Here is a 13469-nt window from a genome sequence, read left to right as displayed (position 1 = left end):
TCGATGTTGTCAAAGTGAAACCAAATATTGGATTTTACAGCTGCCTTCCGTTCCATGTGCAGAGTTGTTCCTCCGTTTATGGAGACTTAAGAGCTACTTGACCTCCAGAGCCTTCGGGAGCAAACAAGAGGGAAAGATTTCTTTGCTTCCGTTTGTTCCGCCGTACATGACATAAAATTAAAGTGGAATACAATCACGGGGATTATCGACATACTTGTGTGAGAAGACATTCTCAGTCATGAACATGACTCCCACCTGCGTGACATCTTGCGCATTAAAACCACCGCTTTTGAGCCAGACCTGCCCCATTGACTGCAGTCGAGATCTCAGTATCGCCCTTCACATGAATGCAAACATGTTGTTTGTTGTTTCTGATGAATAAAGTTTGAGTTTGAGTCAAATTTCATAAAAATACTTTATTTTGCATTTCATTCATTTTTATTTTAACCTTCATTTATCCAGGTCAGGCACCTAGCAGCTGACAGCATAGTAAAACAGTAAAATACAAATACAAAAAAAAAGCATTCCCCTCGTCGGTAGCATGTAAAATTAATGCTGGCCCGCATGACAATTTTTTTACGGCAATGTGGCCCCTGAGCCAAAAAGTTTGGGCACCCCTGATTTAGATTGATCACAAACTTAATTGTTGACACAGCCGAAACATTTACGTACGCAGTGATTTTGTCACTCGTTTATTGTGCGCCCTCATGGTCACAGGCAAGTGAAGATGTGACCAAACCTTTAGAGAGACTTTACAATCGTGCATTAAAAATATTGGGGGGAAAGGCCCACAAGATCATATACCCTTGTCATGTCCTGAAACAACTACACTGCATCTCCAAACTCCAGTCTTATTTGGAAGTGCTTACATGGCCAGGCTCCCCAGGTTCTCTGTGACATGGTACAACCGTTACAGGCCACTGGAAAATATCTTACAGGAAAACGGGAAATTGTACCAAAAAAAGAGGTTTTACAAGTAGCGGGCACGGGAGGCCGGCGAAGAGGGAGGTGGCAAGGGCCAAACACAACGTGTACTACGGGTTGTACGAGATGTTGGACACAAAGCAAGGAGAAATGGGAGTTGCACATATTGAGAAGGGAGAGGGCTCAAGCTGAGATGGAAATTGGTGACGGGAATTTTGCCTCTATTTATAGAGCCTGTTCTTTTCCAAGCACCAAATAAAAAACCTTTTGAATTCACAGCAATATATGTAACACTGTTGCCGTCGTATATCAGCGTCCTATATACGCTAAGAATTGCTTTTCTTCCAACTCCTCTTGCGTCTCAACATCATCACACCTGTACTCATAGCAAGTCTCATCAAAGTGTGTACACTTCATTGATGTCAAGTCACCCCAGTCGGTTTGCACGTCTGTGTGGCACAAATTTTGCTTCGTGGCTGTTAACAAAGGTTCCTTAACAGACAGTCCCAAAGAATCAACAAGTGAATCTTCAGTATTTAGTTCCTCTTTCTTGCAGTTGACGATAGCATTCAGAGTCACCGACAACAGGTCGACACTTTCAGACATGTTGACAGCGTCCTCGTTCGTTTCCCCTTCCAATTGAAATAGGAGTTGCTCCTCGACTTCCGTTTCTGGCTGCCGACACATAGTGTCTTCATTGTCAACCCTCGTCTCCGGTTGATCCAGCGCCGATTTATCAGACGACACATTCGATGTATCTGCTTCAGTGTGTGACCTCACAGACAAAAAGGTCCTGAATACGTCACAAGAATAACGACAGGTACTTTCCCCTGAGGAATTTCCAGAATCTCTGTTAATGTAGATATTACTTTCTTCCTCTTCCTCCTCCACCTTTTCTTCTACCCTCCCTGAGTATGTGGTCCTGTGGGCAGGATATAATGCTGTGGTGTACTTTTGTTTGTGTATAACAGAGCAATTTGAGATCAGATCAGGGCTCGTTTCCTCTACTGGCAGAAAGTTAGCATGGTTGAGGGTCGTCTACAAGGGAACAAAAGAAAAGTAATTAGTATTTTTTTCATGACCTAAACATACTCCTCAAACTTTGGTTTCAGGTCAGTATAAGGTGAATCATGAACTCCGCATGGATCTTGGACACAAACCAACATTATAATGACAAAACGATAACGCCAACCCCCCCGAATACAGTTTGGTCCAGACGTATTTGGAGAATGACAAAACGTTGTGACCAACCGAGTATTTCAAGTCTAATCATTTTTTTCATTAATTAATTTAAGCAATGATTCAATTCGTATCAGGATTCGTGGTTGCCGATTCAATTCAAATCAAGGACGCCTTCCTGAGTGAACTGATTCAGTGGGTTTTTGTGTTTGGCAATGTGTCCATGTGCGACGTCGACACAGTATAGTGTATGAACTTCTGCATTTAAGTGTTGAAATTCTTTCATTGTTTTTAAGGGTTCAGAGCCCAATTGATCGTCATTGTAACGAAAACGAGACTCCAGTTGCCCAGCAATATATGAGGTCGGATAAGACCTGACTCGTTGCACGAGGTGGGGCCCCTAGAACGGGATGAGTTCAGCAGTACAAGTAACATGTTGTATAAAGTATTGATTGATTATCCAACAATCCATCCATTCATTTTGTTCTGCTTAGTTTTGAGTCTCCCCCTTTTCTGTTTGGTATCTTCACACAACAGTGAAGTCTCAAATAATTGTACATACTTTTATTGTCAAGTCTTCAATACAGAGGATTGAAATTACGGTACTCAAGGTCCCCCTGTGCTACAAAGAGTATAAAGTACAAATAATAACATCAATATAAAAAGCTAAATGAAAGTGGTATGTACAGTATAAAAAGTATTAATTAAATGTGAAATATCAAAGATCAGGTGACGTGTGCAACATAGTAAAGGTCAGAGAACCAAGGCAAATAAAACAAATTAGATGACAAATTGCCAATGCTTCTTAAGTGGCTGGTGTGACCCCAAGTCTGGTGTGTGGGGGTGGGGGTGGGGGGGGTTCAGAGTTCAGGTGGGCAGATGTAGATGGGCCTGATGAATAAAAGTGTCTTTGAGTCGGCTAGTCCTGGCCCGCAGACTCCACAGTCTCCTCTCTGATGGCAGCAGACTGAAGAGGCTGTGTGATGGATGGGTGGCATCCCCCGCTACGCAGAGTGCTTCGTGGGTGAAGCGGGTGCTGTAAATGTCCGGCAGGGAGGAAAGAGATGTTCCGACGATCGTCACAGCTGCCCTCACTATGCGATGAAGAGTCTTGCGCAGGATGCAGTGCAGGGGTCTGTACCACTCAGTGATGCAGTTAGTCAGGATGCTCTCGATGATCCCTCTGTAGAAAGAACACATGATGGGGATCGGGGCTCTTGCTTTTTGCTCAGCTTCCGCAGGAAGTAGAGATGCTAGTGAGCTTTTTTGGCCAGTGATGAGGTGTTGCTGGTCCAGGAGAGGTTCTAGGTAATGTGTACTCCCCGAAACTTGGTGCTGCGTACTATCTCCACCGCAGCACTGTTGATCTTCAGGGGAGGATACTGGGAGTGCGCTCTCCTGACGTCCACAACAATCTCCGTGTTTTTTTTCACATTTTGGGAGAGATTGTTGCCTGTGCACCACCCAGCCAGGCGGCTCACCTCACTCCTGTAGTCTGTCTCGTCCCCATTTCTGATGATGAGACCCGCCAAAGTTGTGTCATCTGCAAACTTGATGAAGAGGCTGGAGCTGTATGTCGGTGTGCAGTCATAGGTCAGCAGGGTGAAGACGAGGGGAGTCAACACACAACCTTGAGGGTCCCCTGTGTTCTGGTGCTGGATGTGTTGCTGCCAACCCGTACGTCCTGGGGTTTCCCTGTCAGAAAATCCAGCAGCCAGTTGCACATCGAAGTGTTGTTTGAACATAGTCCAGTCTGTGGTGGTGAAACAGTCTTAAAGTGCCTCAAGGGACCCTTCTGGCCAGACTCGTTTCCTAACTGGTTGGGAGACTTTTACCAGTGGTCTGTAAGCTGGCACTAGCATAACAGTCAGATGGTCTGAGGCGCCGAGGTGGGGGAAGGGAAGGGCCTTGTAGGCCCCTCTCAGGGGGATAAAAACATTGTTCAGAGTGTTATTTACCCGTGTTGGAAAGTCAATGTTTGAGTAGAGTTTAGGAAACACAGCCTTGGGGTCAGCATTGTTATAAAGTCCCCAGCTAGAATGAGAAAAGCATCTGGGTGGGCCGTCAGCTGTTCACTGATATGATGGTATAGCCCATTTAGCGACTCACTCCTGTTGTTGCTGGAGTTTGGAGGACTATAGACTGCCACAAGCAGTATGGCAGTGAATTTCCTTGGGAAATAAAATGGTCAGTGTTTGACTGACCATGATAGTGTGCCGGCACTAGGCGTCATTGATGTAAACACACAGTCCGCCGCCACGAATCTTGCCTCCCGCGAGAGTTCTGTCCGCTCGGTAGCATGATAGCCGGTCAATCTGAATGGCGCTGTCTGGAACGCTGCTGTTAAGCCATGTTTCCACAAACACAAAAACACAACACTCTCCCACCGTCTTACGAGTTGAACAGAGCAGTCAAATGTAATCCACCTTGTTGTCCAGAGAGCGTACGTTGGCTAACACAATGGAGGGAATAGCCGGCTTGTGTGGTTTAGCCGCTAGCCTAGCTTGGACACTTCCGTCCTTGCCCAGTTTCTGCTTCCTACTTCGCCATCGGTGGAGCCTCCACTCTGGGTGCGACGCAGGAGTGGGAGTTGTTCCATAACTCCCCAGTGAGAGTAGGTTTAACTCCGTCAAAGTAGTTCTGCCGAAGTCGAGCAGCAGCTTGTGACTGTATCTGCGTCTTGGAACATGTAGAGACATGACGGAGACGGACTAAAACACTCATGCAGCATTGGTGGAGTCCAACGCGCCGACTTACTGCCGGCAATGGGGACCAAACTCTGACACCATCATACAGGGACCAAACAGTCTGTATCAGGGTTTCGGTACATCGTACTCCTGAATCACCACCCACAGGACTACCCGAGGGACATGGTCAAACACCTGCTCCAAGTCCACAAAACACGTGTAGACTGGTTGGGTGAACTCCCATGCACCCTCGAGGACTTTGCCGAGGGTGTAGAGCCGGTCCGAAAAAAAACACACTACTCCTCCTGTATCTGAGAATCGACTTCCCCATGATCCCTCCTCTCCAGCACCCCTGAATAGAGCTTACCAGGGAGGCTGAGGAGTGTGATCCTCCTATAGTTGAAACACACCCTTCGGTAGCCCTTCTTAAAAAGGGGGACCATGACCCCCGTCTGCCAATCCAGAGGCACTGTCCCCAAAGTCCATGTGATGTTGCAGAGGCGTGTCAACCATGACAACATCCAGAGCCTTTAGGAACTCCAGGCAGATCTCATCCGCCTTGCCACCGAGGAGCTTTTTGACCACCTAGGTGACCTCAACCCCAGAGATAGAAGAGCCTGTTTAAGAGATCCCAGACTCTGCTTCCTCATGGGAAGGGGTCTCGATGGAATTGAGATCTTGGAAGTATTCTCCCCGACTCACAACGTCCCGTATCGAGGTCAGCAACGCCCCATCCCCACTATACACAGTGTTGATGGTGCACTGCTTCCCCTTCCTGAGATAGATGCTGGATGGTGGACCAGAATTTCCTTGAAATCGTCTGGAAGTCATTCTCCATGGCTTCACAGAACTCCATTTTCTCACATACTTGTTCACAAAGAGGTGAACCTCGCCCCATCTTTGCTTGTGAATGACTGAGCAATTCAGGGAAGTTCCTTTTCTACCCGATCATGGCACCCACCTGTTCCCAATTAGCCTGTTCACCTGTGGGATGTTCCAAACAGGTGTTTGATGAAGACTTATAAAGACTTTTTCAGTCTTTATTGCCACCTGTCCCAACTTTTTTGGAACATGTTGCAGCCATAAAATTCCAAGTGAATGATTATTTGCTAAAAACAACAAAGTTTATCACTTTGAACATTAATTATCTTGTTTTTGTAGTGTATTCAATTAAATCTAGGTGGAACAAGATATGCAAATCATTGTATTCTGTTTTTATTTAGGTTTAACACAACTTCCCAACTTCATTGGAATTGGGGTTGTACAACTGTCAAAAATGTCAACAATTACGTTTTTTTTCTGTCAATATGGGGTGCTGGGTGTACATTAATGAGGAAAAGAATTAACTGAAATGATTGTAAAAAATGGCTGCAATATAACAAATTTAAGGGGGTCTGAAAACTTTCCTTACCCAGTATATATGTATGTATATATTATTATTATATATTTTCATCTGCACTAAATATGTTAGTGTCATCTGCAAATAATATGGATGACTAATTGCGATGTCTTGCATCTGTCATTGATGTGTAAAATAAATCATTTCAGACCAAGCATCGACTTCTGTGGAGCCCGCACACAATGTCCAAGCATATTGATTGACATTCCCCCAATTTTACAAATTGCTTCCTGTTTCTTAAATAGCTCTTCAAGTCCTTGAATTTCATCCATCCATCCATCCATTTTCTACACCGCTTATCCTCACTATAGTTGCGGACATGCTGGATAATGATTAGTTATGATTTTTTTTTATGAAATCATCAAACCTGATAGCGAGAGGTTTTTCCAAAATCTTGGAGAACTGTGGCTGAAGAGGAACAGGGCTGCAATTTGTAAAAAGGTGTTTGTCTTCAGTTTTAAATAAAGGAATGGCTAGCAATTTACATATTTTGGGGAACTTGACCGGCTTATAATGATACTGTAGCAAGGCCACAAAAAAAAGAAAAGGAAAAAATAAAAATAAAAATCACAAATATTTGTATCAACATTGTTATCACAATTATTCCTCAAGTTAGGGAATAATCTATTTTTATTGCACTAATCTTTACCAAACAATATATAACAGTTTTCAGTTCAAAATAATTCTTTAAATAAGAATAAATAATGGACAATAATAAAACAAAATTATCAAAAAATTAAAAAAAAAAAAAAAACTACTTTAGCAAGGGCTAACTGAATAAGTGTGCTGTTACAAAGCGCAATCACGCAACTTAATGGAAGCAAATACAGTTTATGCTTAAAAGGCAATAACATTCGGCTGCAAGCACCGACTTTTCATTTGAAAAGTGAATTGTCACAAATGGTCGCACGGTCGCAAACTGCAAAGAACTTGACAGTTGTGATTTCCCTATTTACATCCGGTGTTTTACACTGTGGTTGAAGTCAAGGCAGTCGCTACAACAATTGTCAATACTGCAGTACTGTCTGACTGTGACAAGCTGCATCTCCACCAATGTGCTGCGAGTCCCAACTTCAAAATAAAAGCTTCTTACATTACCACATTAGACACCAATAACATTTTCGGCTTTTATTCTGGAGTTGGCTCTGCAGCGCGTTGCCAGCGTTCAATGAAGCTTCGACCAAGTCTTCGCCCCCCTGGTGGCTGGCGGACTAGGTTGCGGGCACTGCTGCATATGAGGCACTTGTCATATGCAGCAGTGCCCGCTTGAAACAAAAAAAAAATAATAATAATAATAAATTAAAAAAAAAAAAAAAAAAAAAAAAAAAGGCTCATTTTATCGTGGCAGCCAAAATCGCGGTCACGATTACAATTTGATTACGTGTGCAGCCCTGTCAGCGGCTGATTACTGGCAGGGCATACATGTTAATGGCCCGGATAATATTCTTGCCATTCACCTGACTATTCAGGATCTGCCTCACCCTCTTTAGATATTTGGCTGTGGCTGTACTTCAAGCTGCCTCCTCATGTGTTTGCCATTTGCCTGTGGAATTTCAAGGTATTTGGAGCTGTCTCGCACCACTGTTATGTTATGCCCTCAGGTCGTTCTATCCCTTCCGTTGTGATCATTCCCCCTCGTCTAGATATCATACGCCTGGATTTATGGATATATGGGCCATTGTCGCACACGCACACTTTTTAAGTTCTATCTTTCTTTTTTAGCTCTAAATTTGATGATACAGTACACATTAACTACTCACAATGTGGAACACAGACACGTGACTGCTGCCATGTATAGTTCTGCTCCTAAGTTTAAATACCCTGGCAAAAGGTTTTATTTTTTGAAATTTATTTATTTTGAAATATGACTGATGATTGAACAAGGGCCAATTTTCTTTATGGGTACATTTTGTTTAATGATTGTGCTTTTCTGAAATGCCTGACAGTTTCATTTGAACCGAATGAAGAATAAAATGAAATGTGTTTTGCCTGATCCATGTTTTCTTGTTAACATTTTACATGTTTTTTTGTTACACATTTGAATGATTCTGCCCAGGTACTCAAACATTCGGGCACAACTGCTCTTCTGAGGGGATCCCAAGTGTTCCCAGGCCAAGAGACGTAGTCTCTCCAGCATGTCCTGGGTCGTTCCCTGGGCCTCCTCCTCGTGGGACATGCCCGGAACACCTCACCCAGGGAGCTATCAGGGATGCATCCCAACCAGATGCCCGAGCCACCTCATCTGTCTCCTCTCGAGGTGGAGGAGCAGCGGCTCGACTCGGAGCTTCTCTCTCTCAGGGAGAGCCCGGACCCCCTGCGGGGTCATTTCGGCCGTTTGTATCCATGATCTTGTTTTTTTTCGGTTTACGACCTACAGCTCATGACCATAGGCGAAGGTAGGAACATAGCTTGACCGGCAAATTGAGAGTTTTGCCTTTTGGCTCAGTTCTTTCACCACGACAGACCGATACAGAGTCCGCATAACTGCACCGATTCACCTCTCCTGATCCATTCTTCCCTCACTCAACAAAATACACCGAGATACTTTAACTCCTCCACTTGGGGCAGGATCTCCACCCTGACCCGGAAACGGTACTCCACCCTTTTCCGAATGAGGACCGTGGCCTCAGATTTGGAGGTGCTGATTTTCAACCCAGCCACTAAACACTCTGCTGCGAACCGTTACAGCAAGAGTTAGATATCCAGGCTTGATGAAGCCATCAGAACCCCATCATCTGCAAAAATCAGCAATGTGATACAGATGTCATCAAACCGGACCCCCTCAACACCCCAGCCGCGCCTAGAAATTGTGTCCATAAAGGTAATGAACAGAAGTGGTGACAAAGGGCAGCCTTGGTTGGATCCAACTCTCACTGGAAAATGAATCCGACTTGCTGCTGGCAATATGGAGCAAACTCTGACACCGGTTGCGTCGGGACCGAACAGCCCGTATCAGGGAGTCCAGTACCCCATAATCCCGGAGCACCCGTGCCGGTGGAATTGAGGTAAAGCTTTACATCAAGCAAGAATGGTAAAGAATTCCACCTACAAAGCTTGAACAATTAAGACTCCTCAGTTCCCAAATGTTTATTGAATGTTGTTAAAAGAAAAGGTGCTGTAAACGCAGTGGTAAACATGATCCTGTCCCAGCTTTTTTGGAACGTTTTGCAGCCATAAAATTCTAATTTAATGATCATTTGCTAAAAACAATCAAGTTTATCAGTTTGAACATTAAATATCTTGTCTTTGGAGTGTACATGATTGAACATGAACATGATTTGCAAATCATTGTATTCTGTTTTCATTTGTTTAACTCAACGTCCCAACTTTATTGGGATTGTATTCGAGTTGGAAAATGTATGTTTTATAGATGCCAAATATGACTTCTATTAGTTTTATACAACCTTCGCATGCTTTATTGTTCCATGTTGTGACTGCTGGATGTTTTCCAGCCCTTTTGTGCGTCCTGGTTGTTCCCAGCCATGTTGTGACTAGTAGCTGTTTTTCGATAAAGATAACTTGAGTGCAGCCGGACAAAGACAATTGTTTTGCTTTCCTTCTCTGTCTCTCTCACGTCTGTAAAATTGAGGTGATTGTTCTGCTTAGACTTCACAAAGACAAGATTGCTCCCTTACTTATTCTGTCAGGAAAAGATACAACACGTCCACACCTCGATATAAAGTCTGTCATGCGTAAAGCCAATGTGTTATTTCCGAGTATCGAGACAATCGATTACCTTTTAAAAGGATTTAAATCGATGCGTTTTTTGTTAGGGAGGCTAACTTGCTGAGCGCAGATCAATACAGTTGGATCGTAGTAATATAAACGGTATAATGAATGGATCGTTCCAACACTATTATAAAAAAAATGTAGTCCTAATGCATTGCAATATTGTTTTTGGTTTTTTTGTTCATTGATACAAAACAAACTGTTAAACACACTTGTTATACTTACAATTAGCACCCTTGGGAGATTTTCTTGAGGTTTACAAAGGACTCCAATGTCGTAGAGACAATATGTCAATGCCATCAGGGCACCAATGCAAAAAATCAGAAGACCAGCAGTTGTGCCGAGAAAAACAGGTACTGTGGAAGAATGTGTGCGTGCACGCACACTCACGCACGCACACACACACACACACACACACACACACATGCACAATGTGAAATATTTGTTCCTTCTATTGCCTCTGGAATCTCAGTCCATAAGCCAGAGATGTCAAACTTATTTTTTGTAGTGGGCCACATCGCAGTTACCGCATGGTTTCCCTCGGAGGGCTGTTATGACTGCGAACCCATGTAAATGTATGATCGCCTCATATTATGAGTTATACACAACAAATTGATGGATAACTGGTTTTGAAATCAGAAGCCACAATTTTTCTTGATATTTAACCATTATTCCATTGATTTTAAAGGGGATTTTGGTAACAAAAAAAACCACCATATTTTAACATTAAATGTCAGGACAATATGCAATCTTGGTATTTTACCAAGAAATAAAGTCAACGCAGATTATTTGTTTTCGCGGGCCAAATAAAATGATGTGGCAGACCGGATCTGGGCATGGTCCTTGAGTTTTACACGTGTGCCAGAAGCTAAAGACTCTGAAGGAACAACCTGGGACAACACTGGTGACTGACTGACGAATGAATGACGAATGATTAATTTGAAACCAAAATTTTGAGCCCTGCACTTTCAGTTTCTGTATCAATCTTTAGAATGAGGATGTTATGTAAACATTTTGGAGAAAAACTGTGGGAAGTTCTTTTCAATTTTTCACGAAATACATATATAGGCGGAAAAGTGGATGACTGGTTAGAGCGTCTGCCTTACAGTTCTGAGGACCGGGGTTTAATCCCCGGCCCCGCCTGTGTGGAGTTTGCATGCTCTCCCAGTGCCTGAATGGGTTTTCTCCGGGCACTCCGGTTTCCTCCCACATCCCAAAGACATGCATGGTAGGTTAATTGATGACTCTAAATTGCCCGGAGGTGTGAATGTGAGTGCGAACGGTTGTTTGTTTATATGTGCCCTGCGATTGGCTGACGATATATACACATATATATATATATGTACGTACACGCGTATACGCACACACGTACACGCACACGTACACGCGTATACGCACACACGTACACACGTATACGAACACACGTACACACGTATACGAACACACGTACACACGTATACGTACACACGTACACACGTATACGTACACACGTACACGCATACACGTACACACGTACACGCACACACGTACACACGTATACGCGTACGTACACACGTACACGTACACGTACACACGTACACGTATACGTACACACGTACACGTACACGTACACACGTACACGTACACGTACACACGTACACGTACACGTACACACGTACACGTACACGTACACACGTACACACGTACACGTACACACGTACACGTACACACGTACACGTACACGTACACACGTACACGTACACACGTACACGTACACGTACACACGTACACGTATACGTACACACGTACACGTATACGTACACACGTACACGTATACGTACACGTATACGTACACACGTACACGTATACGTACACACGTACACGTATACGTACACACGTACACGTACACACGTACACGTATACGTACACACGTACACACGTACACACGTACACACGTACACACGTACACACGTATACACGTACATGTACAAACGTACACGTATACACGTACATGTACAAACGTACACATGTATACGTACACACGTACATGTACAAACGTACACACGTACATGTACACACGTACACGTACACACGTACATGTACACATGTACACACGTACACGTACACACGTACACACGTACACACGTATACACGTACACACGTATACACGTACACACGTATACGTACACACGTACACACGTATACACGTACACACGTATACACGTACACACGTACACACGTATACACGTACACACGTATACACGTACACACGTACAAACGTACACACGTACACACGTATACACGTACACACGTATACACGTACACACGTATACACGTACACACGTATACGTACACACGTATACACGTACACACGTACACGTACACACGTATACGTACACACGTATACGTACACACGTACACGTACACACGTATACGTACACACGTATACGTACACACGTACACGTACACACGTATACGTACACACGTACACACGTATACGTACACACGTACACACGTATACGTACACACGTACACACGTACACGTACACACGTACACACGTACACACGTACACGTACACACGTACACGTACACGTACACGTACACGTACACACGTACACACGTACACGTACACACGTACACACGTATACGTACACACGTACACACGTATACGTACACACGTACACGTACACACGTACACACGTACACGTACACACGTACACACGTATACGTACACGTACACACGTATACGTACACGTACACACGTATACGTACACGTACACACGTATACGTACACGTACACACGTACACACGTACACACGTACACACGTATACGTACACACGTACACACGTATACGTACACACGTACACGTACACACGTATACGTACACGTACACACGTACACACGTATACGTACACGTACACACGTATACGTACACGTACACACGTATACGTACACGTACACACGTATACGTACACGTACACACGTACACACGTACACGTACACACGTATACGTACACACGTATACGTACACACGTATACGTACACGTACACGTACACACGTACACACGCACACGTACACACGTACACACGCACACACACGTACACACGTACACACGTACACACGTATACGTACACATGTACACACGAATACGTACACACGTATACGTACACACGTACACGTACACACGTACACATGTATACGTACACACGTACACACGTGTGTACGTATACACGTATACGTACATACACGTATACGTACACGTACATACACTATACGTACACGTACACACACGTATCCGTACACGTACACACACGTATCCGTACACGCACACACGTATCCGTACACACGTACACACGTATCCGTACACACGTACCCGTACACGTACACACGTATCCGTACACACGTACCCGTACACGTACACACGTATCCGTACAAACGTACACACGTATCCGTACACACGTACACGTACACACGTATATGTACACACGTATACGTACACACATTTGTCCATTCATTTTAACTGTAAAATTCACGTCGATGTCCAAATTTGGTCAATTTCATGTTTTTTC

The 13469-nt window shown here is 43.9% G+C and overlaps 1 protein-coding gene across 7 annotated transcripts in view; it reads right to left on the bottom strand.

The window, feature by feature from the left end:
* Positions 1–396: 396 nt before the first annotated feature.
* The window catches only part of crfb1 (cytokine receptor family member b1), a 30394-nt gene continuing 17321 nt past the window's right edge, over positions 397–13469 (bottom strand). For 6 of the 7 annotated variants that reach the window (XM_061692270.1, XM_061692265.1, XM_061692264.1 and 3 more), the window contains 2 exons: positions 10144–10274; positions 397–1962 (listed from right to left, as the gene is read on the bottom strand). In XM_061692270.1, the coding sequence (XP_061548254.1) occupies positions 1234–1962; positions 10144–10274 (860 nt within the window). In that variant the 3' untranslated portion in view covers positions 397–1233. The remainder of the gene's footprint in view (positions 1963–10143; positions 10275–13469) is intronic. The other variant, XM_061692269.1, reaches the window with a different exon arrangement.

Source organism: Phycodurus eques, chromosome 12 (assembly GCF_024500275.1).
Source record: "Phycodurus eques isolate BA_2022a chromosome 12, UOR_Pequ_1.1, whole genome shotgun sequence".
In the NCBI taxonomy this organism is placed as follows: domain Eukaryota; kingdom Metazoa; phylum Chordata; class Actinopteri; order Syngnathiformes; family Syngnathidae; genus Phycodurus; species Phycodurus eques.
This window is presented reverse-complemented; position numbering and strand designations above follow the sequence as displayed.